At 42.9% G+C, this 27850-nt stretch overlaps 6 protein-coding genes across 8 annotated transcripts; 4 read left to right on the forward strand and 2 right to left on the reverse strand.

Annotated features, from left to right (window-relative positions):
* Nucleotides 1-16: 16 nt before the first annotated feature.
* On the reverse strand, nucleotides 17-3093 carry LOC9643430 (rab3 GTPase-activating protein catalytic subunit). Its single transcript, XM_024667227.1, has 16 exons — nucleotides 2964-3093; nucleotides 2824-2910; nucleotides 2669-2760; nucleotides 2542-2616; nucleotides 2330-2485; nucleotides 2166-2269; nucleotides 1918-2108; nucleotides 1699-1865; nucleotides 1325-1645; nucleotides 1206-1270; nucleotides 1093-1141; nucleotides 900-1035; nucleotides 754-838; nucleotides 634-703; nucleotides 437-580; nucleotides 17-379 (listed from the first exon to the last, which is right to left on the reverse strand). Exons 1-16 carry the CDS (start codon nucleotides 2995-2997, stop codon nucleotides 86-88), a joined length of 2070 nt encoding a protein of 689 aa, XP_024522995.1. The 5' UTR covers nucleotides 2998-3093; the 3' UTR covers nucleotides 17-85.
* A 604-nt stretch (nucleotides 3094-3697) lies between these two features.
* On the forward strand, nucleotides 3698-4897 carry LOC9655132 (aquaporin NIP6-1). Its single transcript, XM_002963174.2, has 4 exons — nucleotides 3698-3918; nucleotides 3997-4221; nucleotides 4290-4552; nucleotides 4682-4897. Exons 1-4 carry the CDS (start codon nucleotides 3799-3801, stop codon nucleotides 4830-4832), a joined length of 759 nt encoding a protein of 252 aa, XP_002963220.2. The 5' UTR covers nucleotides 3698-3798; the 3' UTR covers nucleotides 4833-4897.
* A 9012-nt stretch (nucleotides 4898-13909) lies between these two features.
* Nucleotides 13910-15181, reverse strand: LOC112344224. Its single transcript, XM_024668616.1, has 2 exons — nucleotides 14909-15181; nucleotides 13910-14804 (listed from the first exon to the last, which is right to left on the reverse strand). The coding sequence occupies exons 1-2, from the start codon at nucleotides 15096-15098 to the stop codon at nucleotides 14002-14004; spliced, it is 993 nt and encodes a 330-aa protein (XP_024524384.1). The 5' UTR covers nucleotides 15099-15181; the 3' UTR covers nucleotides 13910-14001.
* A 389-nt stretch (nucleotides 15182-15570) lies between these two features.
* On the forward strand, nucleotides 15571-17142 carry LOC9655133 (nucleoside diphosphate kinase 3). The gene is made up of 7 exons (XM_002963175.2): nucleotides 15571-15721; nucleotides 15950-16084; nucleotides 16170-16207; nucleotides 16288-16338; nucleotides 16440-16607; nucleotides 16655-16767; nucleotides 16837-17142. The coding sequence occupies exons 1-7, from the start codon at nucleotides 15643-15645 to the stop codon at nucleotides 16955-16957; spliced, it is 705 nt and encodes a 234-aa protein (XP_002963221.1). The 5' UTR covers nucleotides 15571-15642; the 3' UTR covers nucleotides 16958-17142.
* Nucleotides 17143-17424: 282 nt separating this feature from the next.
* Nucleotides 17425-20697, forward strand: LOC9643432 (probable potassium transporter 17). Its single transcript, XM_002963176.2, has 9 exons — nucleotides 17425-17733; nucleotides 17824-18034; nucleotides 18113-18361; nucleotides 18413-18463; nucleotides 18555-18815; nucleotides 18868-18920; nucleotides 18983-19352; nucleotides 19404-20247; nucleotides 20532-20697. Exons 1-9 carry the CDS (start codon nucleotides 17650-17652, stop codon nucleotides 20695-20697), a joined length of 2289 nt encoding a protein of 762 aa, XP_002963222.2. The 5' UTR covers nucleotides 17425-17649.
* Nucleotides 20682-25566, forward strand: LOC9643433 (multidrug resistance-associated protein 4). Of its 3 annotated transcripts, none has more exons than XM_024668611.1 (19): nucleotides 20682-20801; nucleotides 20851-21036; nucleotides 21088-21282; nucleotides 21343-21454; nucleotides 21507-21616; nucleotides 21665-21883; nucleotides 21938-22079; nucleotides 22125-22204; nucleotides 22260-22472; nucleotides 22531-22725; nucleotides 22780-23258; nucleotides 23315-23585; nucleotides 23655-23732; nucleotides 23789-23992; nucleotides 24055-24265; nucleotides 24326-24585; nucleotides 24631-25028; nucleotides 25106-25323; nucleotides 25375-25566. In XM_024668611.1, the coding sequence occupies exons 1-19, from the start codon at nucleotides 20703-20705 to the stop codon at nucleotides 25500-25502; spliced, it is 3798 nt and encodes a 1265-aa protein (XP_024524379.1). In that variant the 5' UTR covers nucleotides 20682-20702; the 3' UTR covers nucleotides 25503-25566. The 3 variants fall into 3 exon arrangements, with proteins under 3 accessions (XP_024524379.1, XP_024524380.1, XP_024524381.1); XM_024668612.1 differs by having other exon boundaries at nucleotides 25378-25566; XM_024668613.1 differs by having other exon boundaries at nucleotides 25387-25566.
* Nucleotides 25567-27850: the final 2284 nt, after the last annotated feature.

Raw genomic sequence — 27850 nt, forward strand, 5'->3', positions numbered from 1 at the left:
GAGTTTTTACAGCAGGGGCGTGTGTATTTGAGACGTATCACTTTGGTTTTTCTTTCTTTTATGTACAGGATGGCTGAGAGTACCATCAAACTATTGTCCAGTCGCCACTCTCGGTGGAGCACAGCTTCTTCTCTTCGCCTTCAATTGGACTTGGAGCCTGTTTGTTCTTTCTATCAAACTTGGACTCGAAGAACTTGACGACGCTGCTCACTGCATTGTGGTGATTGCTGCTGGGAGGATGCTGCTGGTGCTGGTCCTCGTACGAGGTCTGCTTCTTTTGCAGTAACTTCCGGATATCGGCCAAGATGGTCTTGGACTCGGCCTTTCCAGCGAGCTCCTCTGATGGTGCTCGGATCGCCCTCTCCATAAGTTCATACACCTTCGCAAAGAATAAGGAAGAGTACTAAGGCTTGTGAAATGAAGGAAATACATCTACCTCGCACAGATCTTCTAGAGTTCCGGAATCCATATGCCTGTGACATGTGGAGAGTATATAGTCCCGGCATTCCTTAAGACATCGTTGCAGAGGATCCTTCGCAGCTGATGGGTTTGCTTCAGCTATGGCGAATCCAGCGCTTACCTGTTAAGAGTTTCTACTGCTTACAACAAGGAAAAAAGAAATAGCAGACTCACAGCTGTTGTAAATAATTGCTCGAAAAAATCACCAGGACTAATCTTTTCTAGCGCCTCCAGGGTGCTCTCACTGGAAGAAAACAGTTAAGCTAACCACAACAACGATGGCAACAGTAATACCCTGCTAGTTCTTCGTCGAACAGAGGCGCTTGCATCACGGCTGGAACTGGACGCGCTGACAACCAAAGCTCTTGCCACAAGTTACCTGTTGTTAGAGATGTATGTTAAGAATTTGCAAATTTTGAGAGCCTCTCGTGATTGAATACCTTCACTTCTCATCCTTGTGCTGAGGGAGCCCCGAAGCGATGGCTCATCGCCCTTTCCTACCGGATTTTCTTCTGTCCAGTCGAGCGGCGAATACCATCGGACAAAGTCTTCCAGGATACATCCGGGATTAGCAGCCTGCAACAACATCCAATGCTATATAAAACGTCCTTCGAATTTATCAAAGAAGCTCACCTTGAACGCTTGCATGTCGGAAAACAGCTGCGAGCACCCAGCGCCAAAACTGCAGTAATTCCATTTACCACGCAGAGAAATAGAAACAAGGAAACAAAAGTGTTATACGTTACCTTCCAGTCCGCAGCACCAGCTCCTCGGTTTCTTTGATCAATTCTTCAGTCAGAACAGGCCCTTCCTACAGATCACAACAATGAGAAATTCGCAAGGACAGAAAGAACGCATCTAATACCTGTGTGACGGGAGAAAATATTGGCTCGCCAGTTTCCAACATTATCAGATTTTCCGCTCGTCGATCCACACAATACCTCGGAACCACCTGGCCATCTTTGAGTCTGGCGAAGTGCATATCCGGGTTATCACTTCCAGAGTCTGTAGGAAAGCGCTCCTGTGGAGCGTTCAAAGAATCCAAGGCAGCACATCGCCGATGCCTCCTTGCAATGCAGCAATTCAATACTTGTAATTGTTGAAAGAGAAGGCAGTAATTTAGATCGGGGCTAGAATCCTTTGGCATGCGAGGAATTGGTTGTCCCTCCTCCCAGCGTCGCCTGCACTGTTCCAAAAATTTCAAGGATCCTCGACATAAAAAGTTAAAAGCATAAGTACCTCTTTCATGACCTCTAGCCAAAACTCTGCCATCTTGTGCTCGACTTTCAGACCAGCAATAACTTCTGCTAGCTGTGAAACAAAGCTTTCAGGAGGAGCACCGTGTAGCTCCTCGGGAAGCTTGTGCTGGCTAGAGAACTTCTTGAAACTGCCTTGATGTTGAGTTTCTGCAATGTCTCAAAGAATTATATCGAGCAAAAGTTTAAACAACGGCACTACCTGCGTCAAAAAGCGACCACAATAAAGAATGGTACCTTCCAGAACTCCGAATTTGCGTTTTGGTCCTTTTATCCTTTTCCCGTAAAGAGATCTTCTTTAGTCCCGAGACAAGAGATGACCAGTCACTAGGGTCTTTATCCGTGATCTCGGACAAAGCCAAGTCCTTGCAAGTTTCGAAACACCTTCCAACTCTAAAATTCGGACAGAGATCAAATTCCTTCGGGAAAGAAAAAGAAAAAAGCACGTACTCGGTTGCAGAAGCGAGACGTCTCACAAGAATAGATGGAGGTATAGCAGCCACAGTGACGGCCTTCTTATATGCCTCCTCCTCAGCCGGATCCTTTGTGGGACTCTGCGGAAAAGCAAACATCTCATGTAAGCTCTCGTAAGCAGCATCTCCCATGTCGAGAACCTCTCTGGCAATGCTAGCAACGGGATGTACGGTCTCGTTCGAATATAAACCCCGTTTAACTCGCCTGACAGCTGCAAAGTACCGCCTCCAAAATTCCTTCTCCTTCATCGCTTTGGGAACAAAGTGAAAACGCAGACCCTGAAGGTCTTTGTCTAGCTGACAGTTGAAAAGATTTTAATTCCTCGGTAAGATGAAAAGAACAGTTCCAGTACCTCCAAGATACGCATCGCAGCTTCCATGTCAACTTGCATTCCCCCATCCGGTTCGCAGTAAAGAAAATCCGAGCTCTGCGAGAACAGCTAAGACACCTGCACCAGAGATGAAAGAACCTCCACGTACCTTGGAAACTTCCAGGATTCTTCTGCGGCATTCCTCTTCGAGACCCTTTTCCAGCTCCGTTTTCCCGACCCAAGGAAGCTCTCCCGGCTCATCTAAAACATAAAAAATAAACTCTCTCCAAACCTTCGAATGAAAAACAAACAAAGTCACACAACCTTGTGCGTGAGAAGAAAACTCCGATACAAAATCCGCCTTGATTTCAGTCAGCACGCGCTCCGCCTTGGCCGCAGCATTCTGGAAAGCTGGGCAAACGATCGATCGATCCAAAGAAAAGCAAAGAAAATGGAATGATCACCTGTTTTGGCCTTGGACACGAATTTGGACTCCATCCAAGCGATCGCCCGCCTACATTGCAGCTGAGGCGATCGATCCAATCCCCGTCCGGCGCGCCGATCCACCCCCGAGAGAGAGAAACCACAAAACACCAAACCCTAGCCTCTATTTCTCCGTTTTACAAAGTCAATAAAAAAAACGGAATATGCTTTGGAGCATAAGTTTTAGCATATTCTCGCAATAACCCAAATAGTGTCACGCGTTCTTCTCAATGTTTCCTTGACGGCTCAATCATATGAATGGCGTGTCAAGCAAATCAACATTATATTTATTTATCAATGCGATTCTCCCTCGATTATATCTTCCTCGATCCTTTCACTTTCAATCACCTGGATCAGGGCGGTGCTACATGTCCAAAAATCCGAGGAGCGATCCAAGAGTGCGTGTTCTTTTTCCTAATCTTCAATTCTCTGGTGATAAATCTCCCACCACCCTTTCCAGCATCATAGCACTGCATGCGCGTTATGTGGTTTACGTGGCATTTGATCCAGTCAAGAAAATCGATCCGGGCAAAGTCCGTCCCAAATGTTTTTTGATCCTTTGGAAATGGAATATCAGTGAAAAAACTTTATGTGTTTACAGGTGTTAAAAAACTGGCGAGTTGTTTGCGTGTATAAATGTGGCACCGTGGCTTGATCCCGGACCTATCGCAGCGCTTTCCTCGATCTAGCAATCTCCCCCTTCCTCCTCTTCGTCTTTATCGTAGAATTCTTGCCCACTCTATCCTTTTGATCGTCATCATCATCGTCAATCACCTGAAAGCAACGAAAAAATCTCGCAAAAAGGATTAGCTAGAAATGCCTCTCCAGGACACTTTCCCAAATTCTCTAGACCTGGAGCAAGGTGACAACGCCATCATTGCGGTCGGCGGCGACAAAATCCAAAGCCGCCCAAGAAGCTTGGAACTCTTGAAAAAGGTTTGGTGATGATCATCATCGCAAAAACTTTATAAACTGGGGCAATTAACGATGTGTTCCTTGGATTCGTTCGTGAAGGTCTTGGCGGAGTTCTTGGGCTCTCTCGTGCTCCTCCTCGGCTGCGCGGGCACCGCGATCCTGGCGAGCAAGCCATCCAACGGCTTTGGGATACATGGAATCTCGGCCGGGGCCGCATTGACGGTCATGATCGTCATCTTCTCCACTGGACACATCTCCGGTGCCCATGTCAATCCAGCCGTCTCTCTCGCCTTTGCCTCGCTCGGCCGATTCCCATGGATACAGGTTCGAAGCTCCTGTCCCGTTTCTATCTAATCGCTAAACTCTGTTTCTTCTCTTGTTCTATTTGAAAGGTTCCACTCTACTCTGGAGCGCAGTTCCTGGGATCTGTGTGTGCCTCTTTCCTGCTCAACGCGTTATTCCAGGGAGATCCAAACATCCATGCCGGGGTGACCGTCCCCTCCAACACCGAGTGGCAATCCTTCGCGGTGGAGCTCGTCATATCTGCCATCTTGATGTTTGTTGTTACAGCAGTGGCGACGGATCCACATGCAATTGGAGACTCGGCAGCGGTGGCAGTGGCCGCTACAGTCTATCTCAACAATCTCCTTGCCAGGTTTCTAGTTCTCTTCGATCTTCCTCTTCTTGCTTGATTAGCAAAGTTGGTAGTTCTTTTATCCAGCATTCTAGGAAGAGAGATTCACCCTTTTCTTTGCTAGTTGACAAGTTTGGTGGTATTGTTTAGTGCAATCTCTGGAGCTTCCATGAATCCCATTCGGACATTTGGTCCGGCTCTTGCTGCTGGAGAATACAGAGGATTGTGGGTGTACTTCTTTGGGCCGATTTTGGGAACTCAACTGGGAGCTGGATTCTACACTTTGATCCGCTCCAGCTGATTGTCAGCCAAGAAAGTTCTATCAAAAAACCTACACCATGTAAATCGTTATACAAATTTGAAAAATTCCAGTTTTGTGACCTCGAAAGAGCACAAGTAGAATAGAAAGACATTGACACGAGATTTGGTGATTATTCCCGTGGCTCTGGCTCGGTTGAAATCACAGAAATCTTTGGTGTGGAACCCGCGATCCAGCAACTGGCTGGAAAATGGTCGGTCCAATATGATTCGCAAATTATAATGAACTTTTCCCTTTGGAAAGACTTTTTTCTCGCTTGGCCGAAACGAATTTTCCTATACAAGACAATGGCTACGAATCGAGCTTGCTCTGTACAATTCACGAATCAATTCGTGCAGTGCTGAGAAAGCTTGCGTATGAAAACATGTTTCAGGAGAGATTGACATTGATCGAAACGCATCTTGGGTATTGAAAAGTTGCTAGGGTGTGAACGTTCGTCGGCCAGATTGATCCATGGATGGATGGAGGCTGGAATCTAAACTTTCTCTCATTGTGGGGTACGAAACTTTACCCCTTCTTTCGGTCCACTTGCAAGGACATTGCTGGATTCATGGAGACATAGCCTAGCTAGTGCTTTAAGCGCTTGCAGATTGAATTTTTGCAGGATCAAACCCATTGGTTGTAATTAGAGGAATATTTATTATCTCCACCGCCCAACGCTTAGCAATGGCAGATGCTGTTCAAGAGAGTGTGGCACCACTGGTGGGTATGGGAGATCATAGCAAGGTCGACCTCCCTGGTGGAGCTACTTTGCAAGCAATGCAAGAACTATCTTGTGGAGGTAACGCAAGACATCATGAGGACGACATCGAGACATGGATGAAAGCTTGAGGGCGGCCCTCCCCAGCAACCAGGCAGATGAGGCTCTGCTCAATCTCAAACATTGTAGCCAGGGCTTCAATCGCAGCATTGACCAGGGCGGCTAAGCATGCGGTAATCCAGATGCTTGTTTGCGAGAAAGTGCCCTGGGGTCTGTCATCAGTGATCAGTGTTCGCAACCAAAGGCTGAGGCATGAGGCATCGCAACACCAGGCCATACTTGTGGGACAGAAGAAGTGGATCGATTGGCACCGCAGACTTACGTTGTGATGCGGTGGATGGTTCTACTGCTCACACAATTCAAAGTTACAGGGAGAGTACCCGAGTTTCTACGAGGAGAAGAGAGGTTCTTAAGCTTCCAACATCCTCGGCATTACCTCGAATGAGCCAGGTCAGTTCTCATGTTTCCATGGAGGCCTAATTTTATCCTATGCTGATTTCTGCCTAGACAATGACAGTATCAAGGTCAGCATCAGTACTTTTTGCTGGCTGATACCACGCTATGTGAAGCCATTGCGGGAATTCGACACCTGTTGCTGCATACATCACGATCAAATGGACCTCATGCACAGTGGTTTGATGAGACTAAGAAGTTCTTGCAAGGAGGCCCATAGAGCACCTTGTTTATGCCCGTGTGGCCAGTGGACAGGGAATGGCTGCTCTGCTAATGTACAACATTGGGGAGAGCGTCTTTTGTCCGAAGCTAGCCGGAGTCCTCGTGGTACTACGTGTGGGCGGGCACGAGTACACATCCATGCAGCATGTTTGAGTGCAATGATAGGAATATTCTGTCCAAACATCCAACTTTAACATGGTCTTGGAGGCACGAAACAATACAGGGAGTGAATTTCTGCTTGCGTTCAAGTCTGGGCTTGCATGTTACATTCCACATGCTTCACAGGTGGTTATTTGGATATTAATCATATGAAGAAAGTAGGGAATGTATATAGCACTTTATACATGAGAAATATACATAGAGTTCTACTTCAATGTATTGGAGGCAGCATACAGCCACTGCTTACTCGACCATCTGCAGCAAAAAGAATTGAAAGCATTCCAAATACCTGGCCACGGGAGCACTTGCCAAATAGACTTAATGGAGAGAGCCAGACCAGTTAGTTTTCTTGCCCCGTGAAAAGATCTATAAGTACTATATATATAGTCATATGAGTAAAATATATTTTGTAACAGGATATACATCATTCGATACAATATATTTTATTTATAAAAAAAAAATTGGTGAATACTCTTAGTAGAAAGTTTTTAGGAGTGGAATATTTTGCTGTGCTCCAAGCTATTTTTATAAGATACTTGGAAAATAATCTAGTCACACTCATGTTTATACATATGAATATATAAAAGGTGTTTAAATCCTGTAAATAAATGTTTAAGATTCAAGTCTAGTTGGATTGCAAATATTAGGCAGACTCTAGTAAATAGAGAGAGAAAAACATTCATTTGCCCCAAAAATCTTTATATTTCTTTAATTCAAGTATTGGTTTAATAGTTAGTGGATATATTGAAAATATACTTGGATATTCTAGGATCTTTTACCATTAGCATCTTGTGTTTAAACATGCTCATAATTATAAATTTTCAATGTCCTAATTTAACCAATTGCATATACATAGTTAGTGGCCTAATAATATATGCTCATGTGGAGGATGCAATACCTCATTGAATGACCTTTTTTCACACAACACTGGTTTATGAATACCTCCTTTTCATCTTGGGTTTTGGACACATAAAATCACTAGGTGACAAAGGTTGAAGCATTGGTGGCTTCAAGGATCAAGTCACAGCAATGGACTTCTTAGAGGTGGCAGACAAATTTTCTAGGGAGACAAGGTGGTGATGGATTTCCAAGGATATGGGTGGGGCATAGGAAAAATGCCAACATTGAGATTCTATATTAGCAATAGAGTGTGTGGTATGTTTAATAAGCTGCTAGAGAGACATATGAGAAAAGTTAGAAGGAAAAGGAAGGAGGCCTCTCTCTAGTTTGCAGATGTGGAAACGGTAGAAATATATTTAATAAAACTAACTCTAGTATATATCCAACTTCAAGAAGATTTGTTAAATATGCAAGAGGTTGTGTATTACTCCTATCTATCATACATCCAAGGATTGAAGAAGCATTAAAGGCTTGATCAACATTTGATATAGTTACATAAATAACATTGCTAAATTGTAGCACATCTAAATTTAGAGCTAAACTCCAAGTCTGTTATACTATTAAATGGGGTCTGATGCATAGTTAATATCCCTTATGAGCACCAGTTCCCTATATCCAGCTCATGTATATAAAATGGTGTCAGATGGTATTTAGTATAATTTCAGCATACTGGTGGCATAATATGAAGAGGAAGGTACCCCAACTAAAGCAGCATAGACCTTGGGCTTAAACCTAAGTTGGACATAAAACAAGGAGTAACATAATTTTGTAAAAACAAAATTAATATTTCAAGTGGTCAACTATGCAATCTAACCAATCCTACACAAGTTGTTTTAGATTTACTAGAAAAGTCTTTATGTATACAATTAGAGTCAAAAACTCCAACAAAAAATGAATAAAAATCACTGAAACAATTCTTTTGATACCAAGTGTAGCACATTTAAATTTGGAGCCAAACTCTAAACCCATTACACTATGAAATGAGGGTTTGGGTATGCATTTAATATCCCTTATAAATATTAACTCTTTGTATCTAGGTTCTACATGCAAAATGGTGTCAGACGGTGTTTGGCACAATTTTGCAATACCAATAATCTAACACAAGGAGGAAAATACCCTATTGAGCGACATAACCTAACAAAAAATTAATGTCTCAAGTGGTTAGCCATGCAATCCAATCATTATCCCTATTATACATTTGGAACCTCCCAAATGTATTAATTAGTAACACACTTATGACCAATTATCTTATATGTTTTCAAACTAATATGCATAACTGTTAGAAATATATTTAATAAAATAATGAAAAACTTACTCTAGTATATATCCAACTTTAAGGAGATTTGTTAAATAGTATATTGTTTCTATCTATTACACATCCAAGGATTGGAGAAACATTAAAGGCTTGATCAACATATGATATAGCTATATAAATAACATTGCCAAATTGTAGTGCACCTAAATTTAGAGTTAAACTCCAAGTTTTTTGCATTATTAAATAAGGGTCTAGTACATACTCAATATCCTTTATAAGCACTAACTCCCTATATTCAACTCTTACATATAAAATAATGTTATATAATGTCTAGCATAATTTCAGCATACTAATGGTATAATATGAGGAGGAGGTACCCTATTGACTAGAGTAGCATAGACCTTGGGTTTAGACCCAAATCAAATGCAAAACAAAAAGCAATATAGCCTAGCAGAAGCCAAATTAATGTCTCAAGTGGTCGGCTATGCAATATAACTAATCCCACATGAGTTGCTTTGGATCTACTAGAAAAGTTTCTATGTATGCAACTATAGTTAAAAACTCCAACAAAAAATGAATAGGAATCATTGAGACAATTCCTTTGATACCAAATGTAACACACTTAAATTTAAAGCCAAATTTTAAGCCCATTGCACTATGAAATAAAGATTCAAGTATGCACTTAATATCCTTTATGAACACTAGCTCCCCATATCTAGCTCTTATATACAAAATAGTGTCAGATAGTAATTAACACAATTTCGGCATACATATGGCTTAAAGCGAGAAGGAAAATACCCCACCGACTAAACAACATAGAGCTTGGGCTTAAACCCAAGCTAGACATAGAACAAAAAGTGATATAACCTAGTAGAAAATTAATATCTCGAGTGGTTAGCTATACAACCTAACCACTATTTCTACTATACATTAAAACCCCTTGCGATATTTGAGGAATTAGTTTTAATATCAAGTGGGTTCTCAACACTAACAAGTGCAAGTTAACAATATAAAATTCTCATCACTATGCTAAGTATACTTGATTTAATGACAACTTATCATTCTTTAGTGCCCTTTTGGTTTTAGTTTCTCAATTAGCTTGGGAAGAGATTATAAGAGGAACCAACAATATCAACCTCTTGCTATTATAGCAGTAAGGAGAGAGTATTTATAAAGATTGGCTAATAAGTATCTTTTGATACTCGAAGTTATATTTGCAACACAAATGAAAATAATAAATCTAAATATAGTGATAGATAAATAATATTAAGGCTAGAGTCACTTCTTACATAAAGATTGTGTAAATTTTTGAATTTAGACTTTTTAGGAGGTCATATAACCTAGTACTACTCAAATTTAAAGATACTTTATTTTATATATCTAATGATCTTTAACCAATTAAAAAATTTATAGCTTTAGTAGACAACCTCTCTTTAGTTGCTTACAACTTAGATCTTGTAAAATGCAATAAATATTTTCTATTGTTTTGTGTTTCTGCAGTTTCTTATTTCCTCAATATAGTGGTAGTGGTGTTGAAGACATAATAATAATCACCACAATAAGAGATAGATTGTTATTTCTAGAATTATAAGTTTATTTTCGTGATTCTTTAATTTTCACCAAAGGAATATATAGAGAATGTCATAAACTATATAATGGTAAATGTTTTATAGAATTACTAAGAAAAATATTTTTGATTATAAACATCACAATCAAAGAGATAAATGACAAGTTTTTAAAAGGCCTCATATCTAGATGTTCAGCTTTTATAATCTCCACTTGCAAACACATTGATTGATCATTTAGTAAAGCTAAACCCCTTTATAATTATGAACTAAAAAGGCAAATTCCTCATTAATAAATGGCAGCCTCTTGGAAAAAAAACCCAAAACTCTGAATAAGCAATCCAAATTACTAACTTAAACAATCTGTTCCAAAAAAAACCTATACTCATAAATTTACTTGAGAACAAGATAAACACTTTAACTCATAAGTTTGCCCTAGTCTAACCTCATAAAATCAAATTATATTGAGATGATGATATTATTAATAAAATACAAAAATAAAGAAGAAAAAGTTTGAACACTCTTAAGTATAAAGTCATCAAACTATTTTAGAGTCTTTATAAGTCTTGAATTTAAATCCTATGAGAGAAATACATAACATCATCCTCTTATGTGGTGTAGGATTAAACTTAAATGAATATCCTTGATGGAAATTTGCAACTCAAAAGGTGAGAAGCACACTTTCAAGTACAATCACTAAGAAAATACCTAAGCTAGTCAATTAAACACTAAAGTTTATGATATAAATGAAAGATTGTAAATGAGACTAAAAGGTGTGGTGATTTCCCTCCACCATATTGATGGGACTAAAAGGTGGTGATTTTCCTTCCACAAAATTGATTAAAAAAATTATAAAATTGATGTAGTGGCAAGATGTCAACTCTTCTTTTGTCGAAAAAATCCTTGACAAATAAGACAAAATAATGAATATCACATGCTTGCATGATATATAATAAGATAATTGTTTTGATGCTATTTTCTATGTCTAATAGTTGATCATCATGAAATTTTTACAGGCTGCAATGCACCAGAAACCAACTATAACACTTGTCAATCCCAGAAGATCCACTAGCGTGATATTCAAAACATTCAGCAAAAAGATTTTCAGTCTCATTTACTTGTTGGAAACTTCTTTCTTGAAAAGCATTCTTTCACGTGCACACCACCTTGTTGCCGCAACTTAGAATAGATAACAGTCTTCCCAGAGGGGAAAAGAAAAATGGAGTTTATGTTTAACTTTTAATCATTACTCAAATGGCATCTTTATGAACAAACATCCAGCCATGAATCAACAAAGCCATTATTATGCCGGGATCCACTTTCATCTTCTTTTCACCTCTTCTAATAGAAACTTGACTGCTGTATGCTTCCTCCCTCAAATAGAGGTTACACCAGAATGACAAAGTCTGTAGAAACCCAGAGTTTAATACACCCATTACGAGATAACTCTCGTTAGCACCAGCTACTTGAATGTACTCTTGTGTTGGGAAAACTTGTTCAGATCCAAGTAAAAAGCACTACCCTACAATAAAAGGAAAACTTCAAATTACATTACCTGGTAAAGTGTCTTACTTGTCTTAACTTGCACAAGAACGGGAATAAGGGTCATCGGGTGTTGCTGCTGCGAAGCAGTGTCAGTCTCTGAGACTTAACCACAATCTCCCTAGGAACTCTCACCTGACATATCTAAGAAAAACAGGCGTCTGACCCAAATCCGGTGTTGACAGCATGCACATTCGAGCCTTGTGTCTCATCTGCGCCATCTGTTCACTGTGGATCCTTGGTTTCACAATCTTGGCTGGAATCTCTAACTCATGTGAAGTGACCGTGTACACATCATCTTGAAGAAACCTAGAGATCAAATTTGCAGGTTGCATCCCATCCATTGCTTTTGCAATCATCTCCACTGCAATCATTTCGTATCCGTCCCCAATTCCGCTGCTTCTTGACTGGGCGTTATAACCGTAAGCAGTCCTGATGGTTCGCCAACTTCTAAATAGTGCCACAAAAAATGGAGAACAAGAGGCTCCTCAATACGCAGTAGCACTTTTGCTGTGTCTGACCCTTCCGTCAAAGAATCCAAATCTTGCACTTCAAGCGTCCCATAGGCATGCAACCTTGCAAGTCCGTATTGAATCAAACCCTCTTGACATGCTTCCTAAAAAAGTCCTACACACTTTTGTAGGAAATGGCGAACTCCGTCCCAAAGTGTTAACTGCCATTGGCCTGTACTCTCGTATTCAACAAAGTAAGCAGTTGCTTTGCTGCGGTAACTTTTCAGAAATAAACGATTTTAATTGCAGTGTTTATGCGACGCTCAAACAGAGTGTGCGAAACCCAGCCATCAAACAACGCTAAAAACCCATCCAAAAGAGATCTTGTTATTGACAGGTGAATCAAACCTATTAACCAAGTTGTCCTGCACCACCTGGCATTCGTCGTCCGTCTTAATCAAACGATCAAATACCTCCTCGATCCCACAGTCACTGGATATTAACTCAAGTAGTTTAACATTTAGAACGCCATCTCTCCCCACACGGTCAGCTCGGGGATACAATAGCTCACTTAGTTCTGCCAGGAAGTGAAATCCAACCTACTTAAACAACCAGTATTTGGCCCAAACCTGAAGTGGCATGCTTCTTGTTAGGGACAAATGCATATCACCCCCCTCTTTTACGTAACTACCCTTTTGCCACGCCCACTCCTCACTGAATTGTGCTTTCTACCCTCCTGTGCTACCTCCTTCAACTTGTCTAGGATGAAGAATCTGCTGAGGAGAACAGCTTTGAAGCAGCACCATGTCACGTGCATCGGAATTGACTGGTTTCCTGGATACAGAACCATTAGCGGCATCTAAGCCTGCGGAGCCCTCCATTCCAATCCGTCCCATAGGAACAAGATACAGAGCCGAACGGTCCACTGCAATCTGAGTCTTTCCAGGGCCAGAAACATCGAAAAGTACCACCAGGCCAGGGTGTGTTATGTCCACTTGATCCAGAATGTATGTGGAGGCAGGCAATGCCAGAGAAGGCAAGGTTTAGGACTGTCAGGAGCTTGGAAAACCGTCCCTTTTGCAAACGTCTGGATAGCTGGCTTTAAAATCACTCGGCTTAGCAAGTACTTGATCTGCTCTATGTATTTGGTTCCATACTTGTCCAAGAGAGCTTGCACATCTCGATGGACGGCATTGTAGCGATCCAGCAGCAGCGTCAACAAGATCAAACAATTAAGCTTTGAACGAGCACATAGAAGGCAAGGAGACCAATGAACACACAAGTAACCAGATCCACAAGGAAGCACACGTAAGTAAAGGGCAAGGGCAGTAGGCGTTGCAAAAACAAAATTTGTCAGAACAAGCCAAGACCAAACCTTTGAGTAGGATAAGCTTTTCTTCCCTCAGCCGGCCCTCCTTCTTCCTCAGCTGGTCCTCTTTTTTCTGCCAATACTGCTGCTCCTCAACCTCACATATTTGCCTCTATTTGCCTTTCGATCGAATATTTCAGAATCAGAGTTTAAAGTAACCCTTTTTATTATTAAAATTAATAAGAATATAAGTAGCAATACCATTTGGAACGTGTTTTAATGTAAGCCACTTCAAATATTGATTGTAAGCATATAATATTCTAGAAACGTAATAGTCACCCCTAAAAATCTCTTTTCTTTAGTAAAACACGAACGCAACATTAGAAAGTTTTAGTTAATAACAACTCAAACTGAGCTTTACTTGAGCTTAAGAAATAAAAAGTAAACTCAAAACTAATCTAAACTTAATGTTATTGAGTAAGCAAACCGAAATGAAACATAGCACAGAATATACTTTTATGCCGTTTACTAACTCTAGCGCCGGCACACCATTCCCCTGCTTCCGTCCCCGCTGTGACACTCCATTGACGGCAAAGCCATCCCTGCCTTGCTCTTCATCTCAATCACATCCTCGCCGGCACCGAGCTGTGCTGCGGATTCCTGGAACCGCGACACCTCGCAATCGGAGTTGAAGAGCGATGACACCGCGAATCGCTTCTCCCCGCCCATGACGGGCATGGCGACGCCGATCTTCACCCGGCTCCGGAACCCCGCCGCGTACGTCTGGCCGAGCACCCCGTGCACGTCGCGCGACAGATCCCCAAACTTGAAATTCACCTCGAGGTGCGCGAAGCAATCGTCGGCCGTGATGTCGTAGCGGTGGACGCGCGATTCCTCCGCGGTGATGGGCACCACCCTCACCACCGCGCGGAAGCTCCCGGGCCTCTCCACCGCGATGGCATTGGCGAGCGCAATGCGCGAGATCTTGAGGTCCCCAGCAGAGGGGAACTCCACCGCCGAGCCCTGCCCCGCCGGGACGAGGACGGGGCTCTCGTCCAGCGCTATGGAGATGTGATCCACGGAATCGTCCCAGATCGAGGCCCTCTTGGCGCCCACGTAGAGCTTGTGGCTGCCAAACATGATCCCGAGCGCCTGGACCCAGGTGAAATCGCGCGTGGATCCGGCCCTGTTCTTGCCGATGAAGTGCGCATTGATGTGGAGATCTCTGTCCGAGACCAGGCAGAAATCCTTGTCCTTCTTGCCGTGGAAGTAGAACATTATCCCGTCGCCGCCGATGAATCGTGGGTCCTGGCACACCGCTCCCGGCTTGTCACACGCTGGATCATCTCAATCGAATCGAATGGGCCACACAGACGAGAGAAACGAGATCAGATTCGCGACAGCAGCAGAGAGAGGGACTCGTGAGGGTTAGAAGACCCACCGCAAATCGGCTTGCAAAACTTGCAATCGACCTGGCACGCCTTGGGGCATCCCGCGGGGCATTTGTGGACGACGCCATAGCAGGCCTTGAAGAAGGGATCCGAGCAGCTCGCGGACCAGGCGCGAGCGCCATGGATCGAGCAAAACAACAGCGCGATCGCCACACCCAGCACCACTGCCGCTCTCGCCATTTCTCTCGCAAATCCAAAGCCAACTGCCCCAAATTTACGCGCGAAACAGAGCCCTAGCCCTAATTCTAAGCTATCTCCGTTAGTGGGCTCTGTGCTGCCTACCTGACAAAAGGAGTGTATATTATGAATGTGAGGGGTCGGTGGAGCGTCATATGAGCTTCTTTACAGAGGCCACTGTCAGTGCCAGGACATGGTTGGAAAGAGTAGAAATATTTTGTATTAATTTTTCTATCGTATTGCATGTACACAACACGACCAGATTGTACGCTTTTGTATCCACGCTAATGTTGTATTCGATATGTTCTTTTGCCTGGGTAGATACGCTCCTGGGCTACGGATTCCGTATTTCGCGGTGTCCTTGCGCGGTCGTCGCAGATCAACGCTAAAGAGCAGAGCTGGGGTTCGATTCTCGATATGGTGGTCAAGGTTAGTAAACGGGTATTGGTCAAATTTGGTCAAAGGAAACGTGGCCGTCCATTTGGAGGAGGATTTGGTCTTCTTTTCGGACAGGAGTCCAAGCTTTCTAGGCATTTTTCCAGCAGCAATGAGGAGCAAATTCTTTGCCGGTGTCGCGAGGAGGGCATTTGGATCGGCTAGATCGACGCGGCCTCTTCCTCTCAAAGGTACAATCGATCTAGATCTGGAATGGAGGTTTTTAGATCTGATAGATCTGGGAGGGGTAATGCTTTCGTGCTGCGAGTGGAATGCGGGATCTGGAGAGCTGTGCCTGAGCTTTTTGGCCAGATTTCTGGCTAGGTTAGCTCGATTTGCTTCACAGTAGCGTCTCACACGGAATTATTGTTTATCTTCGTGTAAAGAACTTACGATCGTTTTTTTACTTGCCTTTAAAGATGGGAGAGCTTTTGGAAGTGCCGCGATTTGCAAAGGAGTTCCTCAGTCCGTGCTAAGTTTTGCTGCTCGTGCTACTCACGAGAGCACGGCAAGCGCGAAATGGATTTTAGCTGCGGCTGCTCTTCCAGCTGCTGGTAAGATCTAGAGGAACTTTATCCTGGCAAGAATTGTTTTCTTTGAGACAATCTATAGTTCTCACTTCTTCCTTTTTGTAAGCAGTGCTGGGATCCGCGGTTTCAACTGTGCACGCCGCAGAGGTATTTGTGTTTTTTTCACTAGTTCGGGAAAGGAGCTTACAATGTTTGCTTTCGATTTTTTCTTTGTTTTTCATTGACAGATTGAGCGAACTTTTATTGCTATCAAGCCGGACGGAGTACAAAGGGGTCTGGTAATTTATTTTTTTTCTTTGAAGAACTTTGAAAAAGCTGCTTTTCAGTTTGATCAACTTTATCGTCGTTTTTCACTTCTTTTTTCTTTTGTTTTCACCAGATTTCCGAGATAATTTCTCGTTTCGAGAGGAAGGGCTACAAGCTGGTGGCAATCAAAATCCTGACTCCTACCAAGGAGTTCGCTATGCTCCACTACGACGATCTTAAGGAGCGTCCATTTTTCAATGGACTCTGCGATTTCCTGAGCTCGGGTCCAGTAGTTGCCATGGTGAGCTTTTCGGCTTTTATTTTTATTGACCGCAACTATTCTTCCAGGTATGGGAAGGTCAAGGAGTGGTAAAATACGGAAGGAAACTCATTGGAGCTACAAGTCCACACAACTCGGAGCCTGGAACAATTCGCGGTGATCTGGCGATCTCTGTTGGAAGGTAGTGAGCTCTTTTATTAATTTTTTTCTCTTCTAGAGTTGACTTCTTCACTCAAACTATTACCATCAGGAACATCATTCACGGAAGCGACGGGCCGGAAACCGCAAAGAACGAGATAAACTTGTGGTTTAAACCGGAGGAACTGGTCGACTACGGCCTTGATTCCGAGAAGTGGCTGTACGAGCCATAAAACGCCGCGAAGAAACTTGGGATCGAGAGACGAGAAAACTGGAGACGCCGTCCCAGAGAAAGCGAAAGAAGGAGAAGAAGAAGAGAACCAAGAAGTTCTAGCTGGAATCTCCAAGCAGAGACATTTTTGATAAAACCAACACAAAATAATTCACAAAGGAAAGCTCTGCCGGCTTTCATGATCCATGCTCGTCGTGCCTTTTTCCACAGATGCAGCTGAAAAGTTCAGTCTTTCTCCAGAAACGCAAGCGAGCAAATCAAATCAAGTGCGAGACGTATTTCATGTGTAGTGCTCCTGGAGTGAAGGCTTTTGACCCGTCATTCTTTCCCTCCCACCTCGTGCTCTTTAGAGTTTTGTCAAGCTTGGATGTCGCTCTCTCTCTTTCGTTTTCTCGATCGAGGACCCGGGCCCGAGAAGTTTGCTGTGGTTTTGCTGCGTTTAGAAAACGTGGAATCCTGGTGGCCGTCACTCGCGGGAAAGGAAAAAGGAACGTTTTTTTTGTTCCCTTTTTTCTGGCTCAGGGGATCAAGAAAAAATGGGTAGTCGGCGACAAGCACTTCCATGTCGTGATTCACTCGAACTAGCAGAAAGTTATTTGATTCTTGGGCTCTAGAATCATTCCTCCAGCGCTTGCATGCCTCCGGATTCATTGCCTCTATTCTTCCATTCATTCATTCATTTTTTCTGGAGCGATGTCGACGGATTTGGAGACGGGTGGTCTCGCTGGATCGGATCAAAGCCACCCAAAATCGAGCACAACGCGATGGGTAAAATCGGTGAGTGAAGAGAGAGAGAGAGAGAGAGAGAGAGAGAAGATCTCTTGTTCTATGCATATTCATTCTTTGTACCTACTTGAATTTTGGCAGTGGAAAACGATTACGCTGGCGTACCAGACGCTGGGAGTTGTGTATGGCGATCTGGGAACTTCGCCTCTATACGTCTACCCCACCATGAATTTCAAGTCGCCGCAGGGCGAGGATTTTCTGGGAACTTTCAGCATCATCTTCTGGACGCTCACGCTCATCGGCCTCGCAAAGTACGTCTTCATTGTTCTCCATGCGGACGATCACGGCGAAGGTTTTTTTTTTCGCAACTTTCTTTCCTTGTTCTTGGAAAGCTCTTTAAAGTTTGATCGTTTCTCTTGGAACCGTATAGGGGGAACGTTTGCGCTCTACTCGCTCCTTTGCCAGCATTTGAAGACGACGATCAAGGGCCACAAGTATGGACGAATGCTGTCGGATTCCAAGCTCTCGCACTTTAGCAAGACCAACGAGGCCGAGAGCCCGACCGCCTTTGCACGCTTCATTGAGAGGCGAAAGTCCGCTCAGAGGCTCTTGCTCTTCGTTGCCATGCTCGGGACTTGCATGCTCATTGGCGATGGAATTCTTACTCCTGCCGTCTCGGGTATGGTTCTTATGTTTAGCTTTTTCAAACTCTCAAGTTTATGTTCTACAGTGTTGTCAGCCATGGCTGGAATCGCTACAGCCACACCGAAAATAAACCAATGTGAGTCCAGTCGTTGCTTTGTCTTTGCATTGCTTGTTTTGGATTCTGCTCTCTCGCTTTCTGATTTGATACCTTTTTTTTTTGTCTACAGCTACTGTGGTTTGGCTCTCAGCTGCTGTTCTCGTCGCCTTGTTCTTGTTCCAGAGATTTGGAACAAAGTGCGTCAGTTTTGTCTTCTCTCCTATCATGGCCATTTGGCTCGTCACCACCCCTTTGATCGGGCTCTACAACATTGCCATCCATTACCCCCAGATCTACAAAGCTCTCTCCCCTCACTACATCGTCACCTTCTTTCAGAGAAATGGGAAGGATGGCTGGCTCGCTCTTGGTGGAACCGTGCTTTGTATAACAGGTTCGTCTTTCAGTATCTTCTTCCAACGCTCCAAGTTTTCTTCGTCTTGTAGGCGCCGAGGCAATGTTTGCAGACCTTGGACACTTCACAAAGTCCTCCATCCAAGTAAGCTTTGCGAAAGTTTTATATCATCGTATCGATGATAACGATTGATTTTGTCTCCCAAGGTTGCTTTCGCGTTTATGATCTATCCCTCGGTGCTGCTAACTTACGCCGGACAATCGGCATACCTGGTGAGACATCCAGGCGACCACCGAGAGGCATTCTACAAGTTTCTTCCTCGTTCCATATACTGGCCGATGTTCGTGGTGTCGACGCTGGCGGCTATAGTCGCCAGCCAGGGACTCATCTCGGCAGCGTTCTCCATCATCAAGCAATCCATAGCTCTCGACTATTTCCCTCCGGTGACCATGGTTCACACCTCTCAAGACAAGGAAGGCCAGGTTTACTCTCCCCAAGTTAACTATTGTCTCATGGTTCTCTGCCTGGCCGTGCTTTTTGGATTCCAAGGTGGTCCAGAGATTGGCAATGCTTTTGGTACGCAAACCTTCTGGTTTTTCTTTCATCCAACACAAGATTCTCTTCCAGGTGTGGCAGTCATTTGGGTGATGCTAATCACATCCTCACTCATAACGCTGGTGATGCTTATCATCTGGAGAACTCCAGTGATCCTAGCGCTCGTCTACATCACAGTCTACGGGACCTTGGAAGGAGTGTATCTCTCGTCAGTGCTCACGAAGCTCCGCGAGGGTGGCTGGTTTCCTTTCGGCATTGCCGTCATCCTGGCCTTGGCGATGTTTAGTTGGCACCACGGCCGCGAGAAAATCTCCGACTACGAGATGATCAACAAGGTGACCGTGGACAGCGTCGACGAGCTCTTCTCTCGAGCGGCCAAGCAGCGAGTTCCGGGGCTGTGCCTCTTCTACACGGACCTCGTCCATGGCGTCCCCCCGATCATGAGACACTATGTAAATAACGTTCGCTCGCTCCACCAGGTGATCATCTTCACCACCATCCGCTACGTTCCCGTCAGGACGGTTCTCCCGGACGAAAGATTCATCCTGGAGCGATGCGGCTACGCGGGGGTGTACCGCTGCGTGGCCCAGTATGGCTACATGGACGTGCTGGAAGGGGAGGAGTTTGTGAGCGACGTGATCGAGGCTCTGGCGATCTTCGTGGCTTCTCGGGAAGATCACGAAGAACTCGATAGCGATGGCGATGGCGCTGCTCTTGTAAGTGATCTGTGGCGAGCAAAGGCCGCCGGCGCTGTTCACGTCATGGCAAAGGCTGATTTCCGGATGAGCGAGGAGAGGAGCGGCTGGTTCGAGCGGCTGGTTCTAGACGGCATCTACAGATTCCTAAGGAATAACTGCCAGATGCCCGTGGCGGCGCTCAAGATCGCCCCCCAGAATGTAATTGAGATTGGAATGATGTACGAGATTTAAAAATGGAATCTTGGTCGGTTTTACTTGAGTTGACTGGAAGGGACTGTGACCGTGGACTAAAGTTGACTGGGACTGTGACTGGGAGATTCTCTGACGTGACTTGTTGGAGGGAGCACTAGAGGGGATGCAAATCTTTTGATGCCGCGTTAGTGGAGTGCTGAATCGATGCCACTAGCGCCATTTATCGTCAAGCACATGAATCTTAAGCTCAGCGCTCTCTAGCAAATGATAAGAGGACAGCAACTTTACGATTTCCTTTGGAATTTCTTAGAGTATCGCTAGCAGTGCCACTAGCACCAATGGAGGATTGCCGGTTCAAGGCCAGGACGGTCGCCATCTGTGCGAATATACGGCGAGAGGGTATAAAAGATGGAACGATGAGCGGGGAGAAAAAATTCTGTGCGTTTCGAGTGTGTTTTCGTGGGGTTGTGTATTAGTTTTAATGGCTCCAAACCCACAGGAGGGAGCCTCATTTGTCAGCCTTGCGCTATGGCATTGGATGCAACCATTGATTAACCTTGCGAACAAAAGGCCTCTAGAGGTAAGTTTGTCTGAATCACATTAACTCAAGCTAACATTGCTGTGACCAGATGGATGATTTATATGATCTTTGCAAAGAGGAGACCACTGTTTTCAGCGACAAGCGCTGGAACAAAGCCAGGGAGAAGAACAAGAAAGGGTCTGTATGGAGAGTGATGCTCTGGTTTCAAGGAAGAAAACTTTTGTGTTATGCTATGACCACCAGGATTCTGTGGCTTGCTTGTGGAATCTTACAGGTAAATGCCATGTTAAATTTCTTCTACAATCTTGTTTTATCTGTGTCACAGGTCTACGCGGTCAAAGCTTTGGTACTGACCGTTGAACACCCGTCTTCCATGAGATGGTGGAAAGGGTTTGTACTGCTGCTCGCGGCGGTCGTGTTTCCACTCTTGCAAATGCTGTGTCAAAGCTATCTCTCGGTCGCGTTTATAAGGCTTGGCGTGCAAATTCGAGCAGCGGTGTGCATGGCCGTGTTTAACAAGGTTGAAATTTGACTGAAAGTGTTGACTGGTCCTTTGACTCAAGTTGACTGAATGGTGCAGATCCTTGTCATGAATGCGGTGTCGCTCAGCCACACAAGCAATGGCCAGCTTCTCAACATTATCGGGAATGACATGCAAAAGCTCATGGACTTTTTGAATGCCTTTCCCTTCGGTAATCATAAATGTCATAGAAACTCTTGTACTAATCTCTAGTGTCTGTGTAGTTGCTGTGCTGATCATCGATGTGCTGGTTATCACTGGTGTTGCGGCGTATGAGATTGGGATCTCAGCAATTCCTGGGATACTGATAATTCTCCTGGCACAATTCTTTCAAGTTAAGTTCCTCTGAGATTCTCTAAGCTAAAAAGCTTTTGTCTTTTAGATTGGACTTGGGAGGAGGATCAAGAGCCTCAGGAGGAGAGCACTGGTGTTCATCGATGCCAGAGTCCGAATGGTCGGGGACGTGGTGACGGGAATTAGAGTGATCAAATACAATGGTTGGGTTGTGCCATTCTTGAAGCAAATAGCCATCACTCGGGCCCGGGAGCTAAGCTGGATAGCAAAAGCATCTTTTATGCGGGGAGTGGCCACGGCTGTCGGGGTGAGATATATTATTATACTATTTTTCAAGATTCAAACTATTTTTTCTTTATAGGATGCTTACGTACCATTAGCTTGTTTGGCCACCTTTGGCGTCTATGTTTTGCTCCACGGGGGGAATCTAAACGCAAAAAGTACATTTACAGTTTTGCCCTTCTTGGGAGTCTTGTATAAATCAGCCGGCTCAGCAAGACCAGGTATGTAAATATCGTTTCAACTTCACATAACAAAGTTGATGCTAGGGTTCTTAATATTTGGAGAAGCAATGATAGGCATGGATCGTGTACAGAGATTTCTTAATATCCATGTTGAGAACACCAAAGTAATTCAGACAACTTTTTTCAATGCGCCAATTACAATATAATGTATAATTGCAGAAATCTGCATTGCACGCAAATGCAACGGTCAAGGCAGTAAGCTGCTCTTTCACCTGGGAACCCTCGGGCACTAAAGGATCCAGCAGGCAACTTGGTCAACCAGTTCTAAGAAACATCAACCTTGAGGCTAGAAAAGGTGAGCTAGTTGCCATTGTGGGATCCACTGGGAGTGGAAAGAGTTCTTTGCTTCTGGGACTGCTAGGCGAACTAAAGGTTTGATGAAATGCAATAATTTAAATTTGAAATTCATTTCTTTTGGTAATAATTTCAGGTACTCAGAGGCTCTTACAGTTTACAACAAGATGCTGTTTATGTACCGCAACAGCCATGGATAATAAATGACACTGTTCGTAATAACATTCTTTTCGGCAGTGATTTTGATTTGGAGCGATATCAAAGTGTTCTCTCTGCGTGTGCTTTGGATCAGGATGCATCTTGCTTCCCAAATGGGAGCGAATCTGAAATCGTAAGACTTGATTCCTCCTCCATTAGTTTTTCTTAACTTTTTATACGTCACCAGGGTGAAAGAGGAATAAACTTAAGTGGCGGACAGAAAGCTCGCATAAGTTTAGCCCGGGCATGCTACAATGCCTCACCAATTGTTCTTGTGGACGATCCATTTGCGGCGGTGGATGTTCCAACAACACAGCATTTGATCCAGCACGTCTTGGGTGGCGTTCTCAAGGGCCGAACGGTGATCATCGTCACCAACAACGAGATGTGCTTGACAATGTGTAACAAAGTTTACCGCCTCGAGTATTCCACCCTACATCTCAGCGAGGCCGAGAAGGAGATCAACCGAGGCCTGGTCAGTTACAACACTAGATCATCCCTTGAGAGCTCCCAGCAATCGATTGAACATACCTCTCCCGTGGTTCTAAACACCACCAATGCTCAACTCCAAGGATCTAGTGGATCGCTGGTCAAGAAAGAGATCAGTCTGGCAAGTAGAGGAATCGCTGCAAAAGACTTGAAGGAGTACTTTAATACAATGGGATGGTAAGTACTTGAATCGATATGAACTTCCTCACTATCTGTTTGTTTTTTTTCTTCAGGGCACTGGTCATCCTTGTGGGAATAACCTTTGTTATCACGCAGTGTGCTTTAACGGCTGGGGATTACTGGCTAAGTGTGTGGACGGATAAAAAATACAACTTGCAAGCAGGTCTATATGTTGCAATTTATGCTGCTCTTGCAGTTGGGTTCCTCATTTTTGCTTCACTTCGAGTCTCTCTATTTACTGAAGCCACAAACAATGCTGCGAGGAAGTTACACTCGAAAATGGCTGAGAATATCTTACGCTCGCCCGTCACCTTTTTTGATCACGTGAGTTTTCATCTTTTGAAGCTTCACACTGTATATTCATGAGCATGAGTTCAACTAACGAACGAGCAGAACCCCACAGGGAGGATTATCAACAGGTTTACAAAGGATCAGTCAGCAGTGGATGAAATACTACCTTTTACTTTGCAAGTAAGTCGTGATCTGATGCCAGAGTTTCTTTCTAACTAATTTTGTGTTCTTGGCAGCAAGTTATCGCATTCGTTGGCTCTTGCTTGGGGGCACTTGCTTTGATTGCCATTCTCTTGCCGTGGTTTATGCTCGTCACTCCAATTTACCTTATGGTTTTTATATACATGAGGCAAAGATATGTGGCTATTTGCTGCGATGTGAAAAGACTTGATGGAGTGTCTAGATCTGCCGTTTATGCACATTTGGTTGAGTCTATTGAAGTAAGTCTAATTCAAGAACATGGATCCAAAACTAGTTTTCATGTTTTAAAAAAATTCTGCAGGGAGTTGTTTCTATCAGAGCTTATGGAGCCGAGAAAAGATTCATGGATCGTTTTGTTAATCTGGTAGACAAAAACAACCAAGCAGGCATGATGTACGCGCATGCGTCGAGATGGTTCGCTACGAGGATGGAGATGACGGTGATTTTCAACTTGGCAGTGGTGGCTGCATTTGTGATTGCACTACGAAACTCCATATCTCCTGGAATTGCAGGTAAGAGAAATTCAACTCTTGATATCATCTGAAGTTATATCCGAGATTTACCTTGAGCAGGAATAATACTGGTTCAGAGCCTGAAATTGTCGGGACTTTTCCAGTTTACAGTCCGAAGCAGTGCAGAAGCCGAGAACCAGTTTACGAGCGTGGAGCGTATACAAGAGTACACACATTTGCCTGTGGAGCCGGATTGCAAAGACTCGAGCAAATTATCTGTCCCCAACGAGTGGCCCCACCAAGGAACCATTGAGTTTAGGAATTACACCATGGCGTACAGAGAGGATCTATCACCGGCCCTCAACAACATCTCCTTCACGGTATAAGATCATGAGATATCTCATGTTATTAACGTAACCATTCAGGTGGAAGGAGGAGAGAAGCTTGGGATTCTGGGAAGAACTGGCAGTGGCAAATCGAGCCTTGTCGCTGCCATCTTCCGGATGGTCCAGAACGACGCGTGCAGTGGCTCCATAATAATCGACGATCTTGATATCCAGAAAGTTAAGCTGGACGACTTGAGGCGGAGACTATCGATCATCCCGCAAGATCCTGTCTTGTTCCGCGGCAGCCTTAGGTTCAACTTGGATCCTTTCTCCGAGCACAGCGACAAGGACATGTACGAGGCCCTGGCCAGGGTTCACGTCGCGGAAAAGGTGAAGAGCATTGGAAATGGATTGGATAGCGAGGTTACAGAGAATGGAAACAACTTCAGCCTTGGAGAAAGGCAGCTCATATGCTTGGCCAGAACTCTACTACGAAAGTAAGTATATAGAAACCATTTTGCTCTTTTCTTGATAGTTTTCCTTTCCTGAGTATATGATTGGATTGTGATCAAAGGTCTCGCATTGTCATACTCGACGAGGCCACCGCAGCTATTGACAACAAGACGGACAGACTTATCCAGTCTACAATGCGCGAAGTTTTCGAGAGCTGCACTTGTTTAACAGTGGCTCACAGGATCAACACCATAATTGACTGCGGCATGGTGCTTGTTTTGGATACAGGGGGTCATGTTGTGGAGTATGATTCACCCTATAATCTTCTCAAGGCAGAAGGTACATTTTCATTGTGTTTTTATTTCTGGTTTTTCACTTTCCCTTGATCAGAAGTTTCAACAGATTCTAAGCCAGGTGTCTTTGCAAATATGGTAGCACAGTGTGGAGAAACTATAGCAGCAGAGCTAACAAGAATGGCTGAAGATGCAATGGTTGCAAGACAACAAAACCAAATATAAAAACTTTAATTAATAATTAAGGCAACATCTCTGTGCCTTTCCAAATAATAATAATAATTATGCCCATGTAGACACTCATCAAATCCCCCAGACATCTTGCGCATCTCCTTGCCACCTATCCTCCTTGTCCTTTTAGAACCAACGGCCTGTTTCTCTGCTAATCCCTTACTAAAAAAGCTGACTTTGGGCAGCACAATCTTGTAAGCTCTTTCAGCAATGTGACTATCTCTTTGGTCACAACTCTAATTGTTCTTCCTACAAGTTATCAAGGAGCAGTACTAAAAAAAAACAAAACAAAGTGAAGCACAACATCAAGTTCGGCCATTTGAAGCAACTCTGAATTTGAGAGATCAGTGTTTGTGGACAAATAAGACAGCAACAATGATACATGTCACACGCTTGTGTGATATACAACAAGATCATTGTTTTGATGCGATTTTCTATGTCTAATGGCTGATCACCATGAAATTTACAATGCGCCACAAACCAACTGGAACACCAGAAGATCCATGATATTTCAAACATCTGGCGAAATGATTTTCAGTCTGATTTACTTGTTGGAGACTCCTTGTCACCAAGAACCAAAAAGAAAAAAAATGAATCTCATAAGCTGTCATTGTAAGGACAAACTTACCTCGATTTCCATGCTTGGCATGGATTGGTACAGCTGGCAGTCCTAGAATGGTGATAAAGATACCATAAAAAATGAGTGAAAGAAAAGATATATATGGCTCCCATGGCCATGAAGCACTCTTTCACACCACATAAACTTAGAATATTTTTTCTTGATACCAAAACTGAAATATATAATGCAGTTTATATTTAACTTTTAATCATTATTCAAATGGCATATTTATGAACAAAATAGCCATGAATCAACAAAGCAAAGATGTTACCTTTATCAATAACCTTAATGTTCTTCTCATGAAATAAAAATTTAGGCTAGCTTTTATTTTTGAATTTTTTTTAGTTTTCATTTTATTATTTATAGCGCACTTTATCTCTCTCCCCTTAAGCTAATTAAAAAAGGGACAATCCTTTAGTGTTTATTTTATCCCTATTTATCCATAGTGATGATATATTTAAATTTCATCCCATAATTATATAGATTGATGGTATATTTAAATTTTATTCCATAATCATATATGTTATATTATCCCTCCATCATGTACTAATTATAAACAACAGCTTTAAAATCTTAACAAGTTTCACTTAAAAGGAGTATAATTCAATATGACCATGGATAAAAGATGTGCAAATAACAATATTAACATTACAATAAACAATCACAAAAGAAGTAAAGTAATATATAAATTTCTCACTTAACAATACAATCATTTAATGATACAATCATGAAAATAATAGAATAAGAATAGTATAATGAGTCAAATCATTTAGCAATACAATTAAAGAACTTAATTCTCCCCTTCCTAAAAAATGTTATTCAAATTATAATTAAAACTCAAAAACACTCTTTTTTTATATCATCCTTAATTTCTTAGGTGTAGTACATGTGATTATGGGATAAGATTTAGATATACTGTCACTATAGATCTTTAGATCTTTAGAACCTTTAGGGATAAATGGATAAAATAACCATTAAGCTAATTGCCTTAAGTAATTATAGAATGAGATTTGGATATATTATTACTTTAGAACCTTAAGGGATAAATGGGGATAAAATAACTACTACATTAAGCAATTGCCCCTTTTTCAGTTAGGTTAAGGGTAGAGAGATTAAATGTGTTACATCAAGTAATAATCACTTATTTTAATAGAAGTTTCCTCCCTAAAATAAACCTTCTCCAGATTGATAAAGTTTGACACCCATTAAGAAAAACTTCAAAAGCTTGTTCAGATCCAAGGTAATAAAAGCATTATTGAAAACATCAACAGATGACATATTCCTTACCTGGTAAAGCATTTTACTTGTCTTAACTTGCAGGAATAGGGGTCATCATGTTGCTGGTATGAGGTGGAGTAAGCAATATTGGTCCCTAAGACTTGTCCTTGACTCTCCCGTGTGACATATCCTAGAAAAACAAAGAATCTGATGCAACTCTAGATTCACCTATCCATAGGACATCCCTTTAATGTACTTATATCATGATGCATTTACAGCATACACATATGAGCCTTTACTATGCTTGTATCTCATTGGTTTCACAAGCTTCACTCTTCTAGTGGAATCTCAACTCATATGATTGTGTATTGAGGCAAGATAAGACAAGAGAGAGAATAGACAACTAGTGCTATATCTCCAAGGAATACTATTCCATGCCCGAACAAGATCAAATTTGCAAGTTGCATCCTGTCCATTACTTTTGCAATCATCTCCACCAATCATT

Source organism: Selaginella moellendorffii, unplaced genomic scaffold, assembly GCF_000143415.4.
Source record: "Selaginella moellendorffii unplaced genomic scaffold, v1.0 SELMOscaffold_3, whole genome shotgun sequence".
NCBI classification, from domain to species: Eukaryota; Viridiplantae; Streptophyta; class Lycopodiopsida; order Selaginellales; family Selaginellaceae; genus Selaginella; species Selaginella moellendorffii.

Excerpts from the sequence above, each read along its gene's own strand:
- LOC9643430 (XM_024667227.1), bottom strand. The coding sequence starts at position 2,997 with ATGGAGTCCAAATTCGTGTCCAAGGCCAAAACAG. Across the intron at positions 2,109-2,165 it reads CGTCTCGCTTCTGCAACCGA|AGTTGGAAGGTGTTTCGAAA; the intron begins GTACGTGCTTTT and ends TCCGAATTTTAG. Across the intron at positions 1,142-1,205 it reads CTGGTGCTGCGGACTGGAAG|TTTTGGCGCTGGGTGCTCGC; the intron begins GTAACGTATAAC and ends GAATTACTGCAG.
- LOC9655132 (XM_002963174.2), top strand. The coding sequence starts at position 3,799 with ATGCCTCTCCAGGACACTTTCCCAAATTCTCTAGACCTGGAGCAAGGT. Across the intron at positions 4,222-4,289 it reads GCCGATTCCCATGGATACAG|GTTCCACTCTACTCTGGAGC; the intron begins GTTCGAAGCTCC and ends TCTATTTGAAAG. Across the intron at positions 4,553-4,681 it reads CTCAACAATCTCCTTGCCAG|TGCAATCTCTGGAGCTTCCA; the intron begins GTTTCTAGTTCT and ends GGTATTGTTTAG.
- LOC112344224 (XM_024668616.1), bottom strand. The coding sequence starts at position 15,098 with ATGGCGAGAGCGGCAGTGGTGCTGGGTGTGGCGATCGCGCTGTTGTTT. Across the intron at positions 14,805-14,908 it reads GTTTTGCAAGCCGATTTGCG|CGTGTGACAAGCCGGGAGCG; the intron begins GTGGGTCTTCTA and ends GAGATGATCCAG.
- LOC9655133 (XM_002963175.2), top strand. The coding sequence starts at position 15,643 with ATGAGGAGCAAATTCTTTGCCGGTGTCGCGAGGAGGGCATTTGGATCG. Across the intron at positions 15,722-15,949 it reads GCGGCCTCTTCCTCTCAAAG|ATGGGAGAGCTTTTGGAAGT; the intron begins GTACAATCGATC and ends TTGCCTTTAAAG. Across the intron at positions 16,208-16,287 it reads CAACTGTGCACGCCGCAGAG|ATTGAGCGAACTTTTATTGC; the intron begins GTATTTGTGTTT and ends TTTCATTGACAG.
- LOC9643432 (XM_002963176.2), top strand. The coding sequence starts at position 17,650 with ATGTCGACGGATTTGGAGACGGGTGGTCTCGCTGGATCGGATCAAAGC. Across the intron at positions 18,816-18,867 it reads AACCGTGCTTTGTATAACAG|GCGCCGAGGCAATGTTTGCA; the intron begins GTTCGTCTTTCA and ends TTCGTCTTGTAG. Across the intron at positions 18,921-18,982 it reads TCACAAAGTCCTCCATCCAA|GTTGCTTTCGCGTTTATGAT; the intron begins GTAAGCTTTGCG and ends TTGTCTCCCAAG.
- LOC9643433 (XM_024668611.1), top strand. The coding sequence starts at position 20,703 with ATGGCTCCAAACCCACAGGAGGGAGCCTCATTTGTCAGCCTTGCGCTA. Across the intron at positions 22,205-22,259 it reads TCCATGTTGAGAACACCAAA|AAATCTGCATTGCACGCAAA; the intron begins GTAATTCAGACA and ends GTATAATTGCAG. Across the intron at positions 22,473-22,530 it reads GACTGCTAGGCGAACTAAAG|GTACTCAGAGGCTCTTACAG; the intron begins GTTTGATGAAAT and ends TAATAATTTCAG.